Source organism: Odontesthes bonariensis, chromosome 14 (assembly GCF_027942865.1).
Source record: "Odontesthes bonariensis isolate fOdoBon6 chromosome 14, fOdoBon6.hap1, whole genome shotgun sequence".
Lineage (NCBI taxonomy): Eukaryota > Metazoa > Chordata > Actinopteri > Atheriniformes > Atherinopsidae > Odontesthes > Odontesthes bonariensis.
In genome coordinates, this window is record NC_134519.1 from 6,869,814 (window position 1) to 6,895,710 (window position 25,897).

Genomic DNA, 25,897 nt, shown 5'->3' on the forward strand with positions numbered 1-25,897 from the left:
ATGTATGTATGTATGTATGTATGAATGTATGAATGTAGGCTTATGTATGTATGTATGTATGTATGAATGTAGGCTTATGTATGCTTATGTATGTATGTATGAATGTAGGCTTATGTATGCTTATGTATGTATGTATGAATGTATGTGTGTATGAATGTAGGCTTATGTATGTATGTATGTATGTATGAATGTATGAATGTAGGCTTATGTATGTATGTATGTATGTATGAATGTAGGCTTATGTTTGTATGTATGAATGTAGGCTTATGTATGTATGTATGTATGTATGTAGGCTTATGTATGTATGTATGTATGAATGTAGGCTTATGTATGAATGTATGAATGTAGGCTTATGTTTGTATGTATGAATTAATTTATGTATGTATGCTTATGTTTGTATGTATGCTTATGTTTGTATGTATGAATGTATGCTTATGTATGTATGTATGAATGTATGCTTATGTATGTATGTATGAATGTATGCTTATGTATGAATGTATGCTTATGTATGTATGTATGAATGTATGCTTATGTATGTATGTATGAATGTATGTGTGTATGAATGTAGGCTTATGTATGTATGTATGAATGTATGCTTATGTATGAATGTAGGCTTATGTATGTATGTATGTATGAATGTATGCTTATGTATGTATGTATGAATGTAGGCTTATGTATGCTTATGTATGTATGTATGAATGTATGTGTGTATGAATGTAGGCTTATGTATGTATGTATGTATGTATGAATGTAGGCTTATGTATGTTTGTATGTATGAATGTAGGCTTATGTATGTTTGTATGTATGAATGTAGGCTTATGTATGTATGTATGTATGTATGTAGGCTTATGTATGTATGTATGTATGAATGTAGGCTTATGTATGAATGTATGAATGTAGGCTTATGTTTGTATGTATGAATTAATTTATGTATGTATGCTTATGTTTGTATGTATGCTTATGTTTGTATGTATGAATGTATGCTTATGTATGTATGTATGAATGTATGCTTATGTATGTATGTATGAATGTATGCTTATGTATGTATGTATGAATGTATGCTTATGTATGAATGTATGCTTATGAATGTATGCTTATGTATGTATGTATGAATGTATGTGTGTATGAATGTAGGCTTATTTATGTATGTATGTATGTATGTATGAATGTAGGCTTATGTATGCTTATGTATGTATGTATGAATGTATGTATGTATGAATGTAGGCTTATGTTTGTATGTATGAATGTAGGCTTATGTATGTATGTAGGCTTATGTATGTATGTATGTATGTATGTATGAATGTAGGCTTATGTATGAATGAATGAATGTAGGCTTATGTATGAATGAATGAATGTATGCTTATGTATGAATGTAGGCTTATTTATGAATGTATGCTTATGTTTGTATATATGAATGAATGTATGCTTATGTATGTATGTATGAATGAATCTATGAATGTAGGCTTATGCATGCATGTATATATGTATTTATGTATGTTTATGAATGAATAAATTAAGCACGTGAGGTTGCATGTCGGCATGTGTGTGTGTAAATGTATACAAGCATATGTGCTTAAGTCTGTAAACATATAGAGGCATGTGTGTGCATGTGTATATAGATATAGAAATGTGTGCATTTGGTTGTATAGATTGACATGTATGCGTGTGTGCATGCCTATGAATGTGTGCATATGCGTTACGTTGTGTGCGTACGTACGTACGTACGTACTCATTATTCAGAAAGGTTTGAGGGGAAACAAAACAAAACAAAACAGACCTTTAGGTGAAACAAACACTGTTTATTGTAGTGACTCATCTGCCACGCAGGCTTAATGTTTAACAGCATGAAACAGCAGCAGCAGCAGAATCTGATTTCCTTTCTCTCTCGTCTTCCAACAGAGTAAACATGGTGGTGCTTCGGTGCAGGAAGTTTAATACGGCAACGCTCTTCCTCCAGCGAGCACCACAGGAGTGTCGTTTGTCCAGTTAACTAAAACCATTAGAAAAATGACTTCACAGCTTAAAGACTCGCTGTGAAACACACAGCAGTAACAAAACATCCCAAAACAGAAAGTTCATGAAACAGTTCAATGAGATCTCCCAACAGTCACAGCTTGTTCCCTTAAAGCTCATTTCTAACTAAGACATGTGGAGGTTTTTTACTCAAGTTTGGTGACATGCACATTTAACAGAAACATTTTTAAACAGCATTCAAACCTCCTCAGGCTCCTACTTTACCTTTTTTGATCGGTGGAAATTAAATGTTTCTGGACAGATTAAAAGAAATTTTCATTTAGATGGTGGTACTTTATAAAAAGGATAGGCGGGGCTTCCAGTTAAAGGGAGTCGGATTGAATTTCACAGCGTAAGAAAGCAACTAATCATGTTTCCGTCCTGAACAGCTGTTGCATCTAAGACTTCTGAGGGGATTTGAACAAACTGCAGGTAAATCATGTTGTATTCACAGTTTTAGGACAAAAAGAAACAACAAAAACATCACAGATGATCCCTCAGAAATCAAGAGAAAAGGCACTAAAATTCTCTTTTTGGGCTTTCAGGTCCAAGATGTGATTGTCCTCTGCTGACCAGAGAGTACGCTGGGAGAAGGAAGACAAACCACAATCAGTCACCCCCAAAACAGACGTTTACACCGAGGTGAAACTTTCAGCCTTCAGGGGAATCTTCCACTCTTCCAGTTTTAATGGAAGTGATGTGATCAGAGAGTCTGGAAAAGCGGGAACATGTGATCGGCTGTGCTGCGACTTACCCAGACTGACTCAGTTGGTCTTCTTTTTTGAGGACTTTTTCTTTTTCTGTAAAGAAATGAACATGTGGGTGGTTAATTGTTCATGGGAACTCTGCTGCTCTCTTTAAACTATCAGTGTAAGACGCCCTGCAGACGGGCCACAACACAGCGGCAGCTTCTGTGGTTCCTTAATGATGAAACGAGCTGAAACGTCTTTTTCCTGCTTTAAGAATCTTATTTCTTCAGAGAAGACACCCTCTCTGCCTTTAATATCGGACTTAAAACTTTCCTCTTTGATAAAGCTTATAGTTAGGAATGGCTCAGGTGATAGTTATGCTGCTATAGGCCCAGACTGCTGGGGGACCTCCCATGATGCACCTCTCTTTACATACGACATTATTGGCTGTGTTCGAAACCGCCTACTTCTCCTACTATTCCTACTAGTCATACTTTTTTAAGATCCCGGATGTACACTAGATGCATACTAGATTCGCCGAAATGTTGAGTATTCATCATGAGGTTACTTGTCACACTCAAACTACCCAAGATGCAACGTAACGTGACGTCACCCATCGCCATTTGAACGGTCAAATTCCGTTAACGGGACGAGAGCAGTCAAAACGGCGAAACCGGAAGTGCGTTGCTCACAGCGGCTAGCTTTACTAGCGGCGAATTCGTGGGAACAAAATTGTAAATGGCCGGTATTTTGTCAGATTTTCAACACCTTGGGGGTCTAAATGACTACTTTCTCGCCTGAAAATGTTTCAAATGTTGCTAAAGTTTACAGAGTTTAGAGCTTAAGAGAAATCAGCTTCAGGCCGGCTGATTTCGGCTCGGGCAGGAGTGAAGTGCACTGTGTGTAAACGCTCTGCATACTGTCTGATCGATGAGTATGCCGTTTTCAAGTATGTAGTAGGCGGTTTCGAACACAGCCATTGTCATTAACTTGTTTCTCGACCCTGGCCTGGTGTTATGGTGCTTGTTGCCCTCTCCCCTCCAGCTGGTGGAGGCAGATGGCCACCTTTCCTGGTTCTGGTTCTGATGGAGTTGTCTTCCTGTTAAAAGGGAGTTTTTTCTTCCCACCGTCGCCTCCTGCACCCTCCTGACGGGTGATTGGATGGGATTAGGATAGCATTGCAGTGAATTGGACTGTATCTTTGAATCCGAGATGACATTTGTTGACATTTATAAATAAAACTTGTGATAAACAGACGTGTGAGAGTCCAAATACGCTCTTCGTAACTTCTCAAAAGGCTTAAACCTGCAGGAAAGCTATTTTTACGCATCCAGAACATGATTGTTTGCTAATGCAGTGCATCATGGAAGATAACCGACAGTAAGATGGCCATGATGCTACTATTCCAAACAATGATATTAAGTTAGGCTGCAGATTGGGGAGTCGTTTCCATAGTAACTCAGTTCAGTATGGGGAAGGCAGCACACATTGAATACCGTTACATCTAAAAGGTGTTTCCTACCACAGAAACAGCTGGAGAAGTGTCCGCAGCAGACTCCATCTCTTCCACTTTATCCTCTAATCTGTTCTTTTCTGTGGAAAACAGTCACAGAAACATGATCAAATGTTAGACTTTACGACTCAGTAAAAGTGTAAAAACTGTAAAACTGAATGAGCGATAAAGAGAAACGTACTCGATTTCTTCGCTGGTTGGTTCACAGTGATCTCCATTTCCTCGCCTTTATCCGCCTTCATTTTCTTCTTTTTCTTCTTCTTCTTCCCTTCGTTTGAGAGCTCGGACGAGTCGGCCTCCGGAGGCTCAGCGCTCAGGCTGTTCACCAAACTCTTCTTCTCTTTTTTTGTTTTGGGAGGTTGGTTTTCCTTTGACGAGTTTTCTTCCTGCTCCGCGATTATCTTCATCTTTTTCTTCCTCTTTGGTGTTTCGGTCTCTTCTGCGTGGTCAGCCTCGGGTCCTCTGGTTGGTTTTGGTCGCGGCGTCTCGTCCGTTTCCTCTTCGATTGTTTTTTGTCTGGAAAAAGTAAATTTAAAGTTATTTACTATCAAAGAATATGTTCTCTCAGCTTTTAGCTCCTGCTGGCTATTGTTTTATCTCCCATCGACGCTCACACTGAACTCAAACAGCTTGTAGAAGTCATAAAAAAGACTAATTTAGACCCTTATTCCTCTCTTTATGGTCGTCTTTTTCTAACCGAGGAAAGAAGTTTGCTCACTTGTATGCTCGAGTGCTTACGATCGAAAAAAAGAGCTTAAAGGAAGGAAATATGAGGCGGCTTTTTCTACTAATCTGCAGTCTAACACAGAAAATAGGATTCCCAAAGAGCTGTTAGCTGAAAACTTGGAAAAATCTCAGCATGGTGTGCAGTGTGTCCTTAAAACATTTGAGGAAACTGGACAAGTGGAGGACAGAAGAAGAAGTGTCAGGCCTAAAAAAAAAAGTACTGACTTCTTTCTTCCTGCGAGGTTTCTTTCCTTCTTCATCTTCCTCATCTTTATCTCCTCTTTCTTTTGGAATCTTAGTCTCTTCCTCAGGCTGAGCTTCTTCCTGAGACGGTTTTTCTTTTTGGCTGAGGAGACGGAAATGTACAAAAATTGAAAATAAAAATCACTTAAATGACCCGAACAGATTCAGCTGTAAAGTGTCAAAGTGTTGAAACAGAAACTCACCACCGGTGGACTCCGGTTGCTCATCGTCGCCCTCTGCTGGTGTTTGTTCAGGCTGCACCTCCTCCGTCTCCTCCTTCTTGCTCTTTTTCTTCTTCTTCTTTTCCTCCGTCACCTCTGGCGGACACACCGTCTCCTCCTCCTCCCCCACTACTCCTGCCTCACCCTCCTCCACACCTTTCACCTTCTTCTTCTTCTTTTTGATTTTGTTTTCTGGAGTTTCTGGAGTGTTTTCTTCCTTCTCTTCTGCCTCATCTTTCTCCCTTTTCCTCTTCTTAGCCTTCTTCTTCTCTGGTTGAGCTACTTGAGACTCCTCCTCCTCCACCACCTCCTCCACCTCCTCCTCCTTCTCATCTTCCACTTCCTCCGGCAGCTCCTCGTGTCTCTTTTTGTTTCTCTTTTTCTTTTTGGCAGACTTGCCGGTAAGAGGAGAGTCACTGGGTGGCTCCACAGAGGAGGCGTCAGTGCTCGGTGTGTCAGCCGCGGGAGTCTCGTCTTCCTTTTTGTTCTTCTTTTTCTTTTTCTTGGGAGTTTGGGAGTCTCCGCAGGGCTCAGCGGACTCCTCTGGGAGCGGCTGGTTGGTGTCCTGCTCGGCTGCTTTGTCATCCTCGACCTCGATGATGTTGAGGATGATGGAGTCTTCCTGCACTTCTGGAGCCACCGCTGCTGCTTCTTCTGCAACACAAAAAGGATCAAACACCAAAAATATGTTTATCTACAAATAAAACATGTTGCCCAGGGCCAATATATACATCTAACACAGAGCTTGAGGAGCCGCGCAATGAATATCTCTAATTCGTGGCTCGCTCTCGCATAGTAGCGTATAACAATATGCTAACAATAACAATACATTTTTTCAAATAACACACAGCGAATACTGCACAGTATTAAGGATTTTTATAAAATTTGCGTTTTTGTAGTATTAAGCATCTTCATTAAGTATTAATTAAGGCTTAATGGTGTTTCCTAAAGGGGGCTCTGTTAAACCTGGCAACGCAGCCCGCTTAAACCACCGTCACACCTGACCGCAGTGCACGCTAGCTGCTTTAGCCAGCGCAAGATGCAGGCACAATGGATCGGTTTTTAATTAAAAAGGGCAAAAAACCAGCACAAAAACCAGCACAGAAACCAGCACATAAACCATGCCCATCCTGAATGTCTCACTATGATTACAACAACAAATACAACATGAAGAAAGTCGAGCACATGCACGCCAGCTTCTGCTCATCCCAGTATTAAGGTAAAAGTGGTCTGAATTGAAAATGTATTGGCTGTGTTGTTTCTTTTTTTGTGGGATGTTTTATATGTAGAAATGCATATTTGCAAAAGGGGACTTTAGTATGTTGTGGTAAAAGTGGCTCTTCCCTTGATTTTGCTGCCAATGTGGCTCTTATAGTGAGTATCACTGATCTAGATAGATTTATAAATCTGTATCTACTCAATAAAAATTGTATTTTTCAAGAAAATGTGCCCGATATGGTTGTTTGTTTTAGTTCTGGAGAAAACGGGACGTAAAAAGGACGGAGTGGTTACCGGTGGCGGCGTCGGTTTGGTCCTCCGTGGTCGTCGACGCCGCCGTCTCTTCGCCAGCCTTCAGCTCGGGTGTGAGGTCATCACCTTCTGCCTCCTTAAAGATTAAACACACATTACAGGGAAGTAAACTACAAACATTACGATTAGTGCTCACACCCCTATGTTTGGATTATTCCACCTCAGCTCTGGTCAAAGACCGAAAAACACCGTCGTGTCTCAACTTACCTCAGATTTCTCCTCTTCCTCTTTAGGATTTTCAGAGTCACTTTCTGAAAAACATTTAAAAAAAACAATCAAATGTTGATTCATTCTATACTTTTTCTCATGTGTGCCGGACTTATTCCAAAGTTCTGACAACAAGACAAGAGAAAAGATTTTCAGGTGAAAAAACAACCAGCCAGAGTCCAGATGAATCACCACCTGGTGTCAACCAACTGACATTTCCACGGTTTCCATGGTAACTAGTCTGCACGGAGGGGAGGGGCTTTGGGGGCAGGACTGAAGCACAGCAGAGAGGGAGGGACCCGTGAGTTGTATTTGTTCAAATTATTTGCCCAAACTCTGCTTCAACAGCATAAGATAAAGAGCAAAAATGTCCTTTATTGATCCAAAATCAAGACAAAAATAAAAGTCGTGTTGTATCGTTTATTGTTGTAGCAGTTAGACGAGGACGTACCGAAGTTTGAGCTAACCGTTTAAGCACCAACGTCGCCGAACTGCGACAAGCGAATACCCCCCTAAATGTTACTATTTTAATTATATCCCCCATAAAAGGCATCTTTCCTTTCAAATATTGGAGTAAACTGACAGAGAAGTGAATGAAATAAAACCCCACGAAGGTGGACGTTCATCTTGGCCACTTAAACACTGAAGCCAAATTCATGACCCGATTTCACCGACTTTCTAGTTGCTGTTTGTGGATAAAATTACCCAAAAATAACATGAAAACTTGTTATATTTTGTTCAGATGAATCGAGAATAGAAAAACAAGGAAAAAAACTAGAAGTTGTGTCATCCAAGACGCCGCCACACAGTGATGTCATCAGTGATGTCTTCCCGAACTTTGAGTCATACTCAGTGTTTTTCTTATTTACAGTATCACTTCATCTCCAACCACTTTTAAATTGAAGCATTTTGAAATCACTTAAAGGGTTAAACGCCAACAATGACCACTTTAGCTACTAGCATAGCAAATAAAAAGTGACACTTTGGCTGTGTTCGAAACCGCATACTTCTCCTACTAACTTTTTAAGTTAGTATGCGAGTTTGAGTATGCGAGAAGTATCCGGATGCATACTAGATTCTCCGAAATGTTGGGTATGCATCATGAGGTTACTACTCATACTCAAACTACCCAAGATGCAACGTAACATGGCCGATCGTCATTTCCTGTCAAAACGGCAGTTTCAAGCTAGCTGCAACGAGGGTAGGTTCACTTCCTGTTTTCAAAACAAAAGCACCAATTGTATCGTAATGGCTTTCCCTATGATAAAAGGCAACGGGTATTTTATTTTGTGGAAATAACCGGAAGTGCGTTGCTCACTGCGGCTAGCTTTAGTAGCGCCGAATTCGTGGGAACAAAATTGTAAATAGCCGGTATTTTGTCAGATTTTCAACACGTTGGGGATCTAAACGACTACTTTCTCGCCTGAAAATGTTTCAAATGTTGCTAAAGTTTACAGAGTTTAGAGCTTAAGCGAAATCAGCTTTAGGCCGGCTGATTTCGGCTCGGGCAGGAGCGAAATGCATTGTGGGTAAACGCTCTGCATACTGTCTGATCGAATGAGTATGCAGTATGGAAGTATGCAGTATGTAGTATGCGGTTTCGAACACAGCCCTCGACTAACAAAAGACATTTAGCTCTCTTATATTGATGGTAAATCACCTTTTTAAATCATTAGCTGGCATCTTTTACTTTATAAACAGAGTTATTCTTTTATTTCCCCCCCAAAATTAAACTGACTCAGATCCTAAAACCTGCCACAACAGGAAGATTAACATCAACAAGGGCTTCTTCCCAGTTAGTTTGAGCAGCTCGAATTGTAAATAAAGTGTTTGACAAGTCAAAATATCTGCTGTGAATCACTTCCAAATATCTTGGTTGATCCAGATGGTTGAATTTCTCAGCCTAACGAGCTCTGAGGAGCTTTACAAACCCCTCTGAGAAGCACAGCCGTGTTTCTCCGGGCTTTGGCAACAACTTTTCCAACTCCTTAAAAAAGGTTTTCGGTGTTTACACGGCTGAAGCGCAAACATTTAACTTCACGTCTCACTTTTTTTCCCCCTTAAAAACAGCTGCAGACGAAGTGCTGCCAAAAAACAAAGAAATGAATAAAAAGAAAGGCTTCTTCACACGTAGAAAATATGTCCGGTGACAAATTAAATTCAGCAATTACGTACAGTTCCCGACAGGAACTGCCTTTAAAGAAGGGAGGACGGCTTAAGGTGCGGTTCATCCACATCGTCGGCCATTAAAGAGAAGCCTTTAATAAAAAAATATGGCCCCGAGAGGCAACATTCGGGCTCCAAACAGATCCAGAGCATTAAAACCGTTACCATCTGTTGACCTCGGTGAACACTGAAAAACAAACCACGCGCATAAATTCTGACACTGCTGACAAGACGAGCTCTGCTGCCAGAGGAGTCCGACCTCTGCACACCCGGAGAAGAAGACGCCATTTATCACACAGCGACACGTTCCAAAATGGAGGTTTTTCTACATCAATTTTAACTGAAAAGAGATTTACAGCCGTGAGTAATATAAACGTCCCGCATTGCTTTATCCGCTTATAATCACCTTTTCAGGCACGTCATGTGACCTGTTACCTCATGTGTTGCATATCAAAACGTGCAGAACGATCCCAGCTGTCAGTTGGATGAAGAATCATTTGTATTGAAGCTGAAAAACTATTGTAAAAACTCATCTTTACTATGTGTGAAGAGTACAGATTGGTATACAGATTTGTTTGTATGATTCATAAATAAAAACATGAATTATTTATTCAGTTTCTGCCAACAGATAAATGTTTAAAGATGTCACGTATCCAACTTCCTTGTTTAGTTTTGGGTGGACAAAACAAGCATTTTGATGAGGTTTTCTTTTTGTTTTGTGCTGATTAACTTGTAATGAAAGCGGTAGTTAGAACTCTTGAAGATCTTCTTTTTTTCTAAAAATCTAGAACCCGAATAGTTTTACTTCAAAGCAAATCTGAGGGTTTCTTTCGAAAAGAGTTATTTCCATTGACTGGTTTTAAAGTGAATAAACTAAGGCGGTGAAGTCTCACAAGAGGACGGTTGTAATTTGGTAGAAGAAGTCCTAACGGAATTAATCAAAGAAAGGAAAAACAAACAAACAACTACTGCGGTGGACAACAGCAGCTCTACTTCAGAAGTTACTTCAATATCTGCGAATATCATATCCAGAAAGAAGCAGATCGGTGAGTTTATCGTCTGCTGCCTCAGACCAGAAACAGCTGCCGAGTGGTATCGGTTTAATTTTTGCTGCGTCAGATTCACAAACTTTAAATGTTTATGAGACCTGTGGACGCTACGCTGGACTCCTCGTAGCGTCTGATGGTGAAGCATCAGCTGTGAAACGTGCTTCAGAGGCTGTAACCCAAACTCATTTTCACCGAGGGCCACATCAGCATAATCGCTGCCCTCAAAGGGCCAGATGTAACTTATAAATGTAACTACTCCTTAATGTTAAATAACTCCGAATTTATTACCGATTCAAGTTATAAATATTACATATATATTTGCATAGATGTAAAAAAAATAAATAAATAAAAAAAAAAATGTTAGCTTGTTGCTCTGTTATTTTATCATAAATCCTTTTAATTTGTCAGGTTATGAAACCCACACCACTCCATCAACCAACGATCAAACTATCCAAGTGAATAAAGAAAAGTTATGACATTTACTTTGTTCAAAACTTGAAATATCAAACAAAGCTAGCTTTTACTGCCTCATTGTTTCCGGTTGTGGTTTTAGTGAACACGTTCTGTTTGTTGTTTTTCTTGATGCCTGATGTCGGCACACTGAGCTCCGTGTTTGGTCTCAGAATGCCGACGTAGATCGTACTCTTTGACAACCGCCTCACAACACAGAGGACATACCGTTTTTTCTCCTTGAAGCACAAACACGTATTCGCCTTCCAATCTTTCTAGGAAACAGAAAAACTGATGCAGATGGAAGGGCATCTGCATCAGTTTCTCTCTTCCTGGACATTTTGGGATCATTATTTGTATTTCTCAATTCCACTTGTTGGGAAAATCGCATCGATTTGGAAACACTGCAGTCCAGTGGCGGGATGCCGTCACTGCGCGCGTAACATAATCGGCAAACATTGTGGGAAATGTAGTTTTTGGTGTTTGACTTATTTGTTTTTAGACAATCAGACCTTTTAAGTTCTGGCGGGCCACATAAGACGACGTGGCGGGCCACATAAGACGACGTGGCGGGCCACATAAGACGACGTGGCGGGCCACATAAGACGACGTGGCGGGCCACATAAGACGACGTGGCGGGCCACATAAGATGACGTGGCGGGCCATAAGACGACGTGGCGGGCCATAAGATGACGTGGCGGGCCACATAAGACGACGTGGCGGGCCACATAAGACGACGTGGCGGGCCACATTTAGCCCGCGGGGCTTGAGTTTGACACATATGCTGTAATCAAAGAGCCTTCGAGCTCTGCTTTCTGTTTGTGGCTCAGGGCAGAGCAGTGAGAAAGGGAAGAAAAGATGAAACATGTTAGTATACTTAAGCATCCATTGGCTGGTCGTACCTGCTGGGGGCGGGGCTTCGCTCTCTGCCGGCTGGTCATTGGTCTCCTCGGTGGACTCGGCCTGACCGGGTTCCTGCAGGAGGTTTTTTTTCTTTTTTATTTTACAGGGTCAACTAACATCCAACCAATGCACAAACACTGAAATCCCAAATCTTAAATGGCATAATTAACGCAGGAAAACAACCGGCGGTGTACCTCTGCAGCCGTGTTTTCTTCGTCCTCTGAGGGCTCTGCTCCATCGGCCTCCTGAGAGGGAGAAGCTGTGCGTTCAGTCTGATCTACATCCATCAGCTCCGACGGCCGAGCGTCCTCTGCCACCTCAGAGGCGTTTACGGCAGCTTGTGGCTCCTGCACAGAGAAATAAAAGCAGTGACGAGCAGGAACAAGTACGTTTAAAGCTCTCCATTTGGAGTAGAGGTCTGACGGCTGTCTGTCTCCATTTATGACCATTTATGTTGTATCTGTTCTTGGTTTGACATCCTGTAAGTGTTATCTGTGTCTCCAGTTATGACTGTCGGTGTGGAAGAACTTGACCGGCCTGCACAGACTTCCCATAAACACTCCTAAACCTCGTGGAAAGCTTGCCTAGAAGAGTTGAAGCTGTTCTATCTGCAAAGGGCGGGCCGACGTCTTATTAAACCCTACGGATTAAGAATGGGATGTCACCGAAGTTCATATGCGTGTAAAGGCAGATGAGCCAATACTTTTGGCAATATAGTGTAAGTGTCCACAGTTATGATTGTATCCTGAAATACAAGGCCCAAAATCCATCTGTGATGTGTTCAGAGAATATAAAGCCAGCAGAGCTCTTAGATCCAAGGACTCAGGTCAGCTGGTCCAGTCCAGAGTCCAGACTAAACATGGAGAAGCAGCATTTAGCTGTTATGCTGCAAACAAGTGGAACAAACTGCCAGTGGAGATTAAACTTTCACCAAATGGAGACATTTTTAAATCCAGGTTAAAAACATTTCTGTTCTCATGTGTCTATGCATGAAATCTGCACGATATCTTTGAACTTATCTGGACTGTTGCAATGCTTTTATTTTATGTAAAGCACTTTGAATTGTTTTGTACATGAAATGTGCTATACAATAAACTTGACTTTGATTCGATTTGAAATCACATCATTCAAATCTCAAGAACTTTAGCTTTCCAGCAGCGTAACCTTTAGGTACATAGAAACGGGGGCTGAGGAAACCCCAGATTTAGTTCCTGTTTTATAGATACTATTGTTCTTCTTAGTCGTTCCTTAGTTCTGGTCTTGGTTTTAGCTCGTTTTTATTGGATTTTATTGTTGTTCTTATTAACTTTACCCAACTTAGATCAAAGTCATCAATCATTTTGTTGTTTTATTGTGTGAAAGTAGAAGAAGTTTGTCGACATGTTAGTTGCAGTTTTTTCTAAATTAGACGCTCATGTTTCGATAAAACGTTTTAAGGAATTAGCAGCAGAGGAATGCAGCTTTGCCTCCTGGGAGTTAAACAACACAAACAATGCACCTCCTCCAGTCCAAGTCCTGCACAAAATAAGTAGCAGATGTGCAGAGTGTGAGTGGAGGGAACAGAGGCTCTGTATGGCTTTGTTTGGATGAGCTGTGCTCATAAAAAGCGGATATTTCTGGGTAACCGTTAAAGGCATTAAAAGCATCTAAATGGTTTTAAGAGGTGGAAAGAAACTCCAGACTAACCTGCTTCAGCTCATCAGCGACCTCCTGATCCACCTCCTCCTGCTCGCCGTCTGAGCCGGAGGCCTCGGGTGCATCAGGGGCCTGCGGCTCTTCTTCAGCCCGATCAGACGCAGGCTGAGCAGGGTCGACCGGAGTGGAGTCCCCCTGAGCCGGTTCAGCCACTTCCTGAGAGTCTGGAGCCTCGGTAGAAGCCGGCTGCAAGAAAAAAAGTATGAAATATCGAAAGAATTCATGATAGCTGCTGGTTTCAGAAAGCCACATTCAAGGTAACTGAAGCATTTCACTGTTGTAAGAAGTGCATTTATTGGGAAGTTTGAGTTGAGCAGCAGATGTGGCGCTTATGGGCAAAGAGGAAGAGCTTTCTGCTCATGTACGAGACAATAATCCGGCTTTAAAACCTAAAATCCGTCAATAGTATTTGAGATTCCTCTCAATCAGTCTCCGCTGACAGCACTGTTTGGAGTGACAGAGGAAGCTCACCTTCCAAATTATAAATTAAATGCTTTTGCGTCTCCGATTGCTCGCCGGCTAATTCTTCTCAAACGGAAGGACGAAGCACCACCCACACATAACCACTGGACTCGAGCTCTAATGCAGTTCTTGCGGCTGGAAAAATCCGGTCCACTTTGAAGGGATCAACTGAGAGATTTTACAAGGCCTGGCAACCTTTCATCACACACGTAGAGAACTGCGGGCTGGATTTTACAATTTGAGGATGATTGTGTCTGGAGCTGAGTGCTCCCGTAACATGGGATGCACCTATTCTAATCGACTGCGACTGATTTATTTTGACCCCTTTATTTTATATGTATGTATATATATATATATTATTTTTTTTCTGTTTGTTTTTCCTTTTTTTTTGGTCGCCATTGTTAGGAACTGTAATTTTTATTTAGTTCTTCTTTGTGAAGGGAGGTGGGTGGGGGGCATATGAGATCTCTTATCTGGGCAGTCTGTTAGAATTGTTAGTTATACCATATGCTGTCGGTGTGGGAATGCTTAACAACATGCTCTGTATCATTTTTGTTTATAAGATGAAAAATTCCAAAATAAAGTGAAAAAACTAAAAACCTGGCAGACGGCACTGATCTTACTTTCAATTCGACCAACGAACTCTGTTCAGCAGAGCCGTCTTTGTTCCGTTAAAGATCTGATGAAAATGAAGTGCCGTAATGGAGCCAACCTCTTTCATATCTTTTGGGACTGCCAAGCAATAAAACCCTTCTGGGAAGAGATCCACAAACATATTGAAAATATATTTAATGTGAATAATTCAATTAAAATGTGAAAGTTTGAAACATGGAACATAAAAGACAAAAAATTGTTGACTATGTTGTTGGCAGCTAGTAAGAAATGTGTCACTAGGAAATGGTTAAAAGTGGAACCCACCATCGACGAATGGATTGAAATTGTTTATGAGATTTATGTTATGGAGAAGATTTCTTTTTCCCTCAAAGTTCAGAAAGAAAATTTTTATAAGATCTGGACCGATCTGTACCGAGTATGTAAAACCAATCAGATCTGATTTTATCTGACTATACTCGTGCTTTGTTTCAACCTACCCTCTTCTATTTTTTTTTATATATATATATATATATAAAAAATGTTAATATTTATATTTTTTTTGTGTGTGCGATATATTGAATGTATATAGGGGTGCGCTCCCCAATTCTGTTGTTTTTGTGTTATTACTTCCACCTGGAATGGTTTCTGTCCGTGGGAGAAAGATCCAGAAGGGCAGCATGGACTACATCACTGAATCCTTGGCAAACTGAGTTATCGTACATGTGTTGTGATGTATGTGATGGAGATGTGCCTCTCTGAATAAAAAGAGAATAAAAAAAAAAAAAAAAAAGAAAATGAAGTGCCGTTGCGTGTTAAACTGCGACTGTCGGGCAGAGTAATCGGGGTTTCCGGCTGCCCCACCGACAGCTTCACCTCCTGCATCAGTGGGCGGACACAAAAGAGCTCACACACATCGGAGCTGAAAGAAAAACAGATCCAGGACATGAAATGTGCGTTTCAGAAGCATATGATAACAGCGCGGCCGCGGCCACATATCAGCTCATCGTTACGGTGTCTGGACAACAGCTATGCGTCTCATCGCAGCGGCTTCCTGCTGCAACAATGTCCGAGGCCTTTAACAAAGTTACAACCGCCTTTACGTCGGATTATCGGGGCTTCGGAGTGTGTTTTTTTTAAACCACTTTTGACAGTTCACAGAAGAAGAACATCTAGGGAACAGCCAATCAAAAAGGCAGAGAAGTGGCGAGTTTCCACTTCTGACTCCACACTCATGTCTGCACTTTAGAAACAGAAACTCTCCCAGAACAACGCGTCTCTGATCCCCACAATCATTCGCACCTTGGATCCGGTGACCAAAACGGGACCTTTCAGACAATTCAGAGGGGAAAATGTCTCCACCGACATGCCCATAGGTCAGGTGGTGCAGTGACACATGTGACGACCCCCTCTCCTTATTAGCCGATGCTCCCCACCATCTAGTTCAGAACTTAAGAAGCCTTTCGGCTGAGAGGTGAAACGTCTCCAAGATCCAAGAAGAAGTCCGGTTGCCCTTATTAAAGCTCTTATAAATGATCATTTATGTGTTAATAAGACAGCTGTGCTGCTACCTGCTCCTGCCCACACCTTCCATCATCAAGCCTCTAGCATGGTTGCCGCGTCTGCTAGCGCGAGCGGTGTTGATGACGTCACGATTTCGTGCCGGCTATATACGGTGGCGCATATTTACTGTGTATGAGCTTTTGGTGCGAAGGTTAAGCAGATAACACAGAAGAGGTGGTCAATGAAAACGTCAGCACATGTCCTCCAGACTGTGGTGAAGCACAACTTCCTGAAAAGACAAATGCATTTTTGGAACAGGAACACGAGACGATCCAACAGCTGGAGCCAAAGTGCAATTTGCCAGTTGACATGAATGCAGGTAACATCAGTGGGAAAACCTCCAGGTGAGACGCTTCAGTGGGTAAAAGTCTGTCAGTAAAGGAAAAGTGATGCATGCTCAATCTGCTGATAGGATGAATACCGCAATTACTTCTGGACTGAAAGCAGATTGTAGTGTCCAACGGGAGAAAAATGCCAGGTGTGAGGGGTAAACAGACATGTTTAAGCCTCTAGCATGGTTGCCGCGTCTGCTAGCGCGAGGGGTGTTGATGACGTCACGATTTCCTGCCGGCTATATACGGTGGCGCGAGTCGTTGCGCCAGTAGTTGCAATTTTCTCCGTCACAGAGGTGTCGCTGCTACGTGAAGGTTACCGCTACTCTACAACCACGAAAGTGGAGAAGAAAACAATGAAGAGCAGGAACACTGCCATCAATGATGCTGCTGCAGTATCTGGAAGATGAAACGCTTCGTGTGTTTCTGTGTTTCACCAAGTTCGTGAGCCAAGATAATTCAGCCAACAGAGGTGAAGGTCTGAAGCCCCCGGCATCACCACTTGGAGTCTCTGCCCTCTTCTTTGCCTTCACGTATCTGTCCCGTAGCTTCTTCCACACATTCTTACAGAACTCTCCCTCTTTCCCCAAAGTTCTGCCCATCTCTGTGCAGCAGTTTGGGGAGTTTACGTTGGTCCCTGTGCTGTTTCACTGCAGTTTCGTACAGCTGCCTGTACAAACGCACCTCCTGACTGAGCCTGGTCTCTAATTGGTCCATCCGGTTTGTCGTTCTCAGCGCAACCAAGTTACAAAAATCGACTGGTGCACGACAACGCGCTGCGCCGTCTTTTCAAGGCAAAGCGCCAGGCCTGAAACGTCACACTGGAAAAAATCAAAGTCTTACCAAGTATATTTGTCTCATTTCTAGTCAAAATATCTCATTACAAGTACTATTTCAGCCAGATATAGGGACTTGTTTGAAGACAATACATCTGGAATATCTTGTTAAATGAAAAAGTCTTGAAAACAAATTGTTTTGAGTCACATATATGAAACATTTTTTTGACATTTGAAGAGGTTTTTAAGCTAATTTCAAGATCACTTTTAACTCAAAAGTCCTAAATATCACATCGTATTTTAAGAAATCTTGACAAGCCGATTTTCACTAGTTCCATTGGCAGATTTTTTTTGCTTATTTCAAGCAACAACATCTTGTATTTGTTGTTTATTTTACTTATTTTTGGAGGGGCATTTTTTCCAGTGCATTTTGACGTCACGGGTCGGCTGCGCCGTGAGCGACGCGTCAACTGTAACCGTCCACCCGCCCGTCTCACCTGCCTCTGATAAGATGGCAAACAGTTACCCCAGCTGAGCGTTGAAGGCAGTCCGGTTTCTGTGGTTTAGGAACGACAACAAGAACTTTAACCAGAGCATCAGGAGAACATCAACAAACTGAAGCTGGAGAAGAGTCAGAGACGATGATTCCCACAACAACCTCCGCCTTTATTTCTGTTTACAACCAATTACGTAACCACCTGTAAGTAGGTTTGGTCCACGACTAAACGGTTCCCCTTAAATGCATCATTATGGTGCTGAAAGAAGAGTCGGACGCAGTCGGTGCGATTGGAGCCTGGACGCTTTTGGACATTATTTACTGTAAAAACTGATCTGTTCTGCCCGACTAACACGAGACAAGTTGTTCTTTCAGAAACTGCTCGGTGCAGCTGTCGTTGGCCTCCGGCTGATTTCACAAACCTCCTTAAAGCTTCTCGTGTCACACTGAAGAGACAGTTTGACCACAAGTACAAACAGATGTTACAGTTTCTTCTAATCTATATACAAATATGAAAGAAAGGCTATCTTTTTTAGGAAAAATAAATGCATTTAATGCATTTAATGCCCCTTAGATACTTTAATTCTATAAGAGTCACACTTGAAGATGTTAACGTGCACATATTTGCATCTAACGTATAGGTTTCCGATGACTTAGCTGTATGAAACAGCAGCTTGATGTGCAGGAAAAAAAAACTCCCAAAAGGGTTCAAATATCTCTGTCTGAAGCTTTTTACGCCTTTCTTTCATAAACCACACTTTTAAAAGATACAAATACGCTCCTTCACTGAGGATACTGTTGAAAGTCGACCGGTAAATAATATAATGAAGCATCTTTCATATTTGGTCTCCACATGTTGGCTCTTTTTCCTCGTTTTCATGAAAGTATCACGATGAAGTTCCACTACAGGTGATGCTGAAGAAAATCTGTGTTTAAAACTCAACGAAGGAATAAAAGGACTTTTAACAACATAAAGGAAGAAAAACCTGCACATGATGCTACATCATTTGCCACCATGTGCTTATTTACCACAGCTTCTTTGGTTTCCAGTCACACCGATAAAAGGTGTGACTTTTGGGGAAAATAGCGGGAATCGGGTTTGAAACAGCTCGCCGTTGCCCCTCTGAACTACTTATAACCCACTCACCTCCTGCTCCGTGTTCGTCTCTTCCATCTTTATCTCGTCCTCCTCCACCTCCGCTTCAGAAGAGTCGGACCTCTCGCTGCCCGACTTCGTTGTTTGGGTTTTATTTGCAGCATCCAGCTGCTGCTCAGAGACCGTCTCAGCGTCTCTCTCTGTGCCGGATGACCCAACAACATCTGCATTCGTCTCTGAAAAGCAGAACAAATATGTTTTCATCATTTTTCAATATTCACCGGTGCCAAGATCGGAGCTAATAAATACCGAAAACGTCAAGATTTCCCCCAAAAATAATGATATAAGAGAGATTAAACCAACAGTGAGAAGCTAATTTAAAAAACACACCGAGCTGAGGTTTGGCGTCCGCTGCCTCTTCTTCTTCGCTGGTAACAGGTTCTGGTTTGATGCTGTTCTTCTTCAAACTGCCAGAGTCTTCAGTCTCCTGCTTGGCCTCCTGAGCCAGAGAGCAAAGCCTAAAAAACACAAAGGCATCGAGGTCTAATACACGTCAACCAGAGGCGACTCGGAGACCAGGAAGCGTTTGTATAAGTTCGTATAAGATTCAAGATGAGAAAGTAAGGCTGTGTTCAGAACCGCATACTTCTCCTACTACTCATACTAACTTTTTGAGTTAGTATGCGAGTTTGAGTAAGCGAGAAGTTCCCGGATGCATACTAGATTCTCCGAAATGTTGGGTATGCATCATGAGGTTACTCCTCATACTGAAACTACCCAAGATGCAACGTAACGTGACGTCGCCGATCGTCATTTCCTGTCAAAACGGCAGTTTCAAGCTAGCTACAACGAGGGTAGGTTCACTTCCTGTTTTCAAAACAAAAGCACCAATTGTATCGTAATGGCTTTCCCTATGATAAAAGGCAACGGGTATTTTATTTTGTGAAAATAACAGGAAGTGCGTTGCTCACTGCAGCTAGCTTTAGTAGCGCCGAATTCGTGGGAACAAAATTGTAAACAGCCGGTATTTTGTCAGGTTTTCAACACGTTGGGGATCTAAACGACTACTTTCTCGCCTGAAAATGTTTCAAATGTTGCTAAAGTTTACAGAGTTTAGAGCTTAAAGCAATACTATGTAACATTTCTACCTTAAAATAACAGCTTGAAAAAAAATTGTGCGGCTAGAATGAGTTTTAATATTACGATTGGCCTGTCTCCTATGCACTTCGGGGGTCTGAGTTGGAAAAACTGCGCTGTGTAACTTTGCTGGACCGGCCCGGGAGCTGAGCGGAAGTACTTCGACTTGCTTTCTGGCACACCTACCGCAAAAACAAATAGACCCCTTTCACGCTCCCAGGTACATTTGATTACTCTTACCTTCTCGGTCGACATAGCTTGCACCTTCTGACTCCTCGCCGGTTCGTCAACAAACGTGAAACGTGAAAGCGAAAGGGTGTTGTATTTACAACAGTGTAACCATACATTACCTCCAAGCCTGTAGGGCTTACATTGTATCGTTTTAAAGCAACACAATGTAACTTCTCAAAAAGCCCACTATGGAGCTCCCCCTACAAGCTTGGAGGTAATGTACGGTTACACTGTCGTAAATACAACACCCTTTCACTTTCACGTTTGTTGACGAACCGGCGAGGAGTCAGAAGGTGCAAGCTATGTCGACCGAGAAGGTAAGAGTAATCAAATGTACCTGGGAGCGTGAGAAGGGTCTATTTGTTTTTGCGGTAGATGTGCCAGAAAGCAAGTCGAAGTACTTCCGCTCAGCTCCCGGGGGATGGTCCAGCAAAGTTACACAGCGCAGTTTTTCCAACTCAGACCCCCAAAGGGCATAGGAGACAGGCCAATCGTAATATTACAACTCATTCTAGCCGCACAATTTTTTTCAAGCTGTTATTTTAAAGGTAGAAATGTTACATAGTATTGCTTTAAGCGAAATCAGCTTCAGGCTGTCTGATTTTGGCTGGGGCAGGAGCGAAATGCATTGTGGGTAAACGCTCTGCATACTGTCTGATCGATGAGTATGCAGTATGTAGTATGTAGTATGCAGTATGTAGTATGCAGTATGTAGTATGTAGTATGCAGTGTGCAGTATGTATTATGCGGTTTTGAACACAGCCTATGGCTGCGTTTGTATAAATATGAGACAATACTTTATTCTTCTTTCATTCAGCACGTCCATTTGTTATGTGTTGAATGTGACATCTGATAAATCTGAGGTGCAGGGTCAGCTTATCGTTGCTAACATGATAAAATTGTTGCTACTTTGAGGACAATAGCCCCATTCGGACAGAGCAGGTCTAAGAACGCAGTTCTAATAGCTCCCTTCCAAGTTGCTCCATTTTAAAGAAATCTACTTGTGAATCTGAAAGATCTCTAACTTTATGGTAATAAAGGCACATAAATGCTATAAAAATCATGAAGAAAAAGAGTACTGTACTGTTCAGAGGGTGAAGAAGAAGAAGAAGAAGGTTGAGGAAACAGTGGTTACGCATAGTGTTTTATGAGAAATTTAAGGGTAAATATTGGTTTTAAAAAATGGATCGAGCTCATCAAAGAAGTCTAAACACGAAGAGGCAAAGCAAATTCAGTGCAGACGAAGGCAATTAACACACGACTAAACATCTGGTTTGGTTCTTCCAGAACGGGAAACCTCTGCTGGAGAACAAAGTTCTTCAGAGAAGTCGTTTGTTTTCACCCCGTCAGGCTCAAACAGATGCAGGAAGTTGCTCAATAAAGGGTGGGTGGCATTTAAAATGGTTGTTTTCTCAAACTTGACCACTAGATGTCAGTAATTGTAACACGTTAATACTTAAAAAGGGTCTCGTACTTGTAGCCTTAATGGTTTGGTGAAACAATAGGAGTAATGACCTAAAATCAGGCTTAAGACATTCATTTGGACTTTTACTTGAGGAGTTTGTTAAACATTTCATGCGCAGAGTGAGTCTTTGAGAGTCTGTTGATCCAAAAGATAAGAGTTTAAGAATGTTTACGCACAGGAGCTCCTGAGGGCTTAAAAGATGTCCAACGTGTTTACTGCTGAATCACACAGCTGGAAATTATTCTCAGTTTGTGACTCATTTGAGGAAGGGGAATTATCTTGTAAATATACAATAACGGGATAAACAAATGTGGGATTTGCATCCTGCGTCTACAGTGAAGTGGGAGCAAAGAAGACCGACAGCATGTGTTTCCATGGAGATTTGTGTCTTTTTAGTGCAAGACTGGGAATTCATCAAATCGAGCTGATGTCATCCATTCAGTCATTTATGTTTAATCCTTATCAGGGTGGCAGGGATTTGAAGCCAATCCCAGAATGCACTGGGGGCTTGGCAGCCAGTCACAGGGGGACTCACACAGAGTTGTTCGGATACAACAATCAAACTGAGCTGTGTGTGAATCCAAAAAGATAAAAAGATCAAATTCAAAAGATAAAAGAAGAAACAAGCAGATGAGAAAAACCTTCAAGTGATCAGTAAATAAGTTAAGAGAGAAAACTATTAACTATATGCTTAGAGATGAACTTAAACTCAGTGATTCTTCCTGTGGTGGCTCATATTTACAGTCATGAGCAGAAAAACTACTTTAATTCACATTTAAAGCTATTTATACAATATTTTTAAGAAATGATTAGACTATATCTCACTTTAACATGGTTGCATAATCCTTAAATTAGCCCCAATCAGGCCAAATGTGACCTGATTTATTATTAAAAATGTATTTTCAAAGCCTTTTTCTGCTGATACTGATGACATACGTCACATGTTGGACTTACTTCATCCATCCGGTGTAGATATCATGAAGATTTGAGCTCTCCTCCGGTGTTTCCACCTACAAACAAAAACAAACCAAAAAATATTGAGCATTTCATACTTTTGTAACGCTACAAGTTTGTTTTAAACCAAATTATCAATGCCACCACGATGCCAGATGCTGTGAGTTCATGCTAAATATACACAACTGGCAAGTTTAAAGGAGGCCAAAAAGCACGTAAAATGTATTTATAAAGATAAAAATCAAAAAAGTGCTTCACAACAAAACACGAGAACTAAAAGCATAACACGTCATAACAACAGAAACGGAATAGAAAACACCAATTAATTAAAAGTTTGTCTGTTTAAAAATGTCTTCAGCTGCTTTTTATAAGATTCAGCAGAAAGAAAGAGGTTCCAGCAGGTCGGAGGGCTCCAAAAGTTCAAACTCAGATCTCAGTTGGTGCCATTCTGAACAGGCAATCCAAAACTGGTCTGTAAAAAGACTGTTACATAATCCAGCAGTCTGAGCTTTCAAATATTCCTTAAATGATAAAAAAAAAGAGCTGTTTGGAGGACACCGAACTGTCATCTGAGGCTCGACTGAACGGAACAGCCTAAGAACCTGATGTGCTGTCTAATTTCTGGACTCATGTTTCTGTTTTATCGGTATTTAAGTGAAGGAAGTTGTCTTTAACCATCGTTTAATTTCTGCTCTGAGAGAACAGTATAACTGGATGTCATCAGCATAGAGACGGTGAGGAATATCATTGCGACTTGGCCTTGAGAGAGAACATGTAAAGCAAAAAGAGAATCGGACCCAAAACAGAGCCCTGAGGTACTCCACAAGGCAGAACTGTTTATTCAAACGAAAAACTAAAAGATCTCTCAGTTGGATAAGACATGAACCATTTTTAAAAGACCACCAGAGGTGGGATCCATAAGTCTGCTGCCATCAAAGGGTCACGAAAAACTTTACGTAAAGCAGTGTCCGTGGAGCGAAATCTGCGAAAAGCAGCCTGGAAAATATCCACAACATTGTTTTTTTTCTCCAAGAAATTATTTAGTTCCTCCGTTAGCGTTTTTTATCCGACTTTAAAAGGAGCGTGAGGGCTATGACGAAGTTCAAACTGATGGAAGATGTGACGCTAAGGCAGGTTTTTAAACCATTTTAAACCATACGGACAGATTCTGTCCGTAACTTTGGATGTTTGTAGCAAACAGTCGGAGCCTGAAATGTGAAACTTGTGGCTGAACAAAGCTCAAGTTTCCCGAAGGCAAACTGAACACATTCTTTGTGCGTGCGCGAGCAAGAAAAAGTACAGCAGAGGTGGATTTAATCAGGAGCGTCGAGCGTAAAAAGAACAACACTGACTGACTGGTTACAGGCTGATTATAATTGGGCTTGGAGCTTAAAACCAGCCTGAACTGGTCAGATTTAAATTCAAGTTTGGACTGAACAAAGGCAGCAATAAATGAAAATGTAAAGAGTTCATAAAAAGGGAGTAAAGGGTGGTCTTTGAACGTTATAACACTGCAAGTGATTCTCCTTTATAAATGTGTTAATAATTAGAATAACGTGTGTTTAAAAGATTTTAAAAAGTAAGTTTTCTTTGAAGCCTGTGTGCAGACGTCTAAATCTCACCAAACATCCCAAAAAGACTCCAATAACTATGATGTAAAGACACAGAAAAACAGCAAATTATCTCTTTTTATGACATTTTTACTTGTTAAATCCACTTTACTAATGAGAACACTCAAATCAAATCAAACTAGATGTCAATTTATCTCCTTATCAGATAATTGATCAACCAATTTAACTGCTGCTATTATTTGAGTGAATTTAAACAATATCTGAGAGGTTGTGGATTCTGGGTCAGTGTGCAGCAGCAGGCCTGCGGCGAGGCTGTTTCAAAACGAGCATGCAGCTCCTGTAACATTATGTTCTTTTACTGCAGGAGGCCAGAACAAGGATCCACACACTGTGAGCTGAGGAGCAGCTCTCCGACAGTCGCACTGAAGCACAAAACATGCCATTTAAATTTAATGCAACTATAAATATTACATAACAAGCTAGAAACGCATTTCCGCTCTTCAAAAAGCAATAAAAATCGCTATTCTCGTTGAATGTTAACTTTAAAATAAACCCCCAGGCAGAACCAAATCAGACCAGCTGCATAAAATCAGGAGAAATCAGTGACTTCTTACCTGAGTGACGTGTTTTTCCAGCCCTTTGGCAGCTTTCTTGAAGCCGTTCACCTTCAGGTGCTGGTAGATTAAAAACAGCAGAGTGTCGTCCTCCTCTGAGGCCATGCTGTCCCGCTGGACCGAGCCAGAAACGCCACAAAAAGTGGAATATTATTGACGGGTTATGCACACTTCAGTTCATGCCTGCTATTCAGCGTGCGCACATGTGCGGTGGAGACTCCCCCCTCGCAATGCAACATGGGAAGTGGAGTTCTCAGTCTGTTAAAGAAAGACTTCATCTCTAACAAGAAATTTTGGGCCATTAAAGTCTATGATACTGAAACAAAAACACAATTGTTTAAACTGTTATTGGTTGAAATAATCATTACCAAACATAATTTGATGTTGTTCTCCTCCAAAAGGCCAAATTTCCATTTTTTTTTAGGTTAGGTGCTTTCTCTATTGACTTTATAAAGTGTTTTAGTCGCTAAAATTCAAAGTAGTCGTTTATTTTTATGGATTTTAATCATAAAAGCAAAGTTAGAACATAAAAGAATTATTGGCCAGTTAATCAAGAGATGCTGGATTGATTAATTACTTTTATTTATTTTTTAATTCAGAATTGATGTGCTCTCAGTGTCATTTATACTCACAAAGTCATAGTGAATACTTTTGATCAATAAAGTAAATAAGTGCATGTTGTAACAACTGATTTAGTAGCTCATTATTCAGACTTATGAAGTTAATATTTCACCAAAAATTGTTTCACTGTGCCAAAGCAGAACTAAAATTAAGTTTTTAAGTTATTTTTGTAGCTTCTGATTTTGATGTCAGAGGACAAATTAGTGGATTTTGTCATATTTGGACTTGATAGCCCTTAATTTAGACTTTTATTGTCACTTTTTGACTTTTTACCTCATATTTTATTGTCAGAAAGGAGCTAAACTCCATAATTTTATGATTTAATTCCCTAATATCATTGATGGAACATAAAATTAGTTACATCCAGGAATTAGCAAAGAATTTGCATTTAAATCAAGTGAAAATAATGTTTTAGTGGACACATTAAGGGCTGAAATCGCATGGTTTGAGTTTGAAACTAAAGGCGCTGCAACAATGCAACAATGTCTGGCAGCATTCTTGCTCACTGCCAGTGAATCGGGCCTTAATAAATCACACACTGCCTCTTTCACTGCTTTGTTTGTTGGAAAGTTGGCGCAGGAAG

At 41.0% G+C, this 25,897-nt stretch overlaps 1 protein-coding gene across 1 annotated transcript; it reads right to left on the minus strand.

Annotated features, from left to right (window-relative positions):
- Positions 1–1,813: 1,813 nt before the first annotated feature.
- LOC142398633 (uncharacterized) lies at positions 1,814–24,992 on the minus strand. The gene is made up of 15 exons (XM_075482710.1): positions 24,694–24,992; positions 22,509–22,564; positions 19,112–19,239; positions 18,773–18,957; positions 13,397–13,591; positions 11,905–12,057; positions 11,710–11,782; positions 7,143–7,186; positions 6,918–7,011; positions 5,388–6,059; positions 5,167–5,287; positions 4,397–4,731; positions 4,225–4,295; positions 2,768–2,813; positions 1,814–2,597 (listed from the first exon to the last, which is right to left on the minus strand). Exons 1-14 carry the CDS (start codon positions 24,796–24,798, stop codon positions 2,778–2,780), a joined length of 2,268 nt encoding a protein of 755 aa, XP_075338825.1. The 5' UTR covers positions 24,799–24,992; the 3' UTR covers positions 1,814–2,597; positions 2,768–2,777.
- Between the last annotated feature and the right edge of the window lie 905 nt (positions 24,993–25,897).

What these genes read in the sequence shown, in the direction of transcription:
- LOC142398633 (XM_075482710.1), bottom strand. Translation starts at nt 24,798, where the DNA reads ATGGCCTCAGAGGAGGACGACACTCTGCTGTTTTTAATCTACCAGCAC. An exon ending in TCGCTGATGAGCTGAAGCAG is followed by an intron (nt 12,058 to 13,396) that starts GTTAGTCTGGAG and finishes TTCTCTGTGCAG; the next exon opens with GAGCCACAAGCTGCCGTAAA. An exon ending in CGAAGCCCCGCCCCCAGCAG is followed by an intron (nt 7,187 to 11,709) that starts GTACGACCAGCC and finishes AATGTTTTTCAG; the next exon opens with AAAGTGACTCTGAAAATCCT.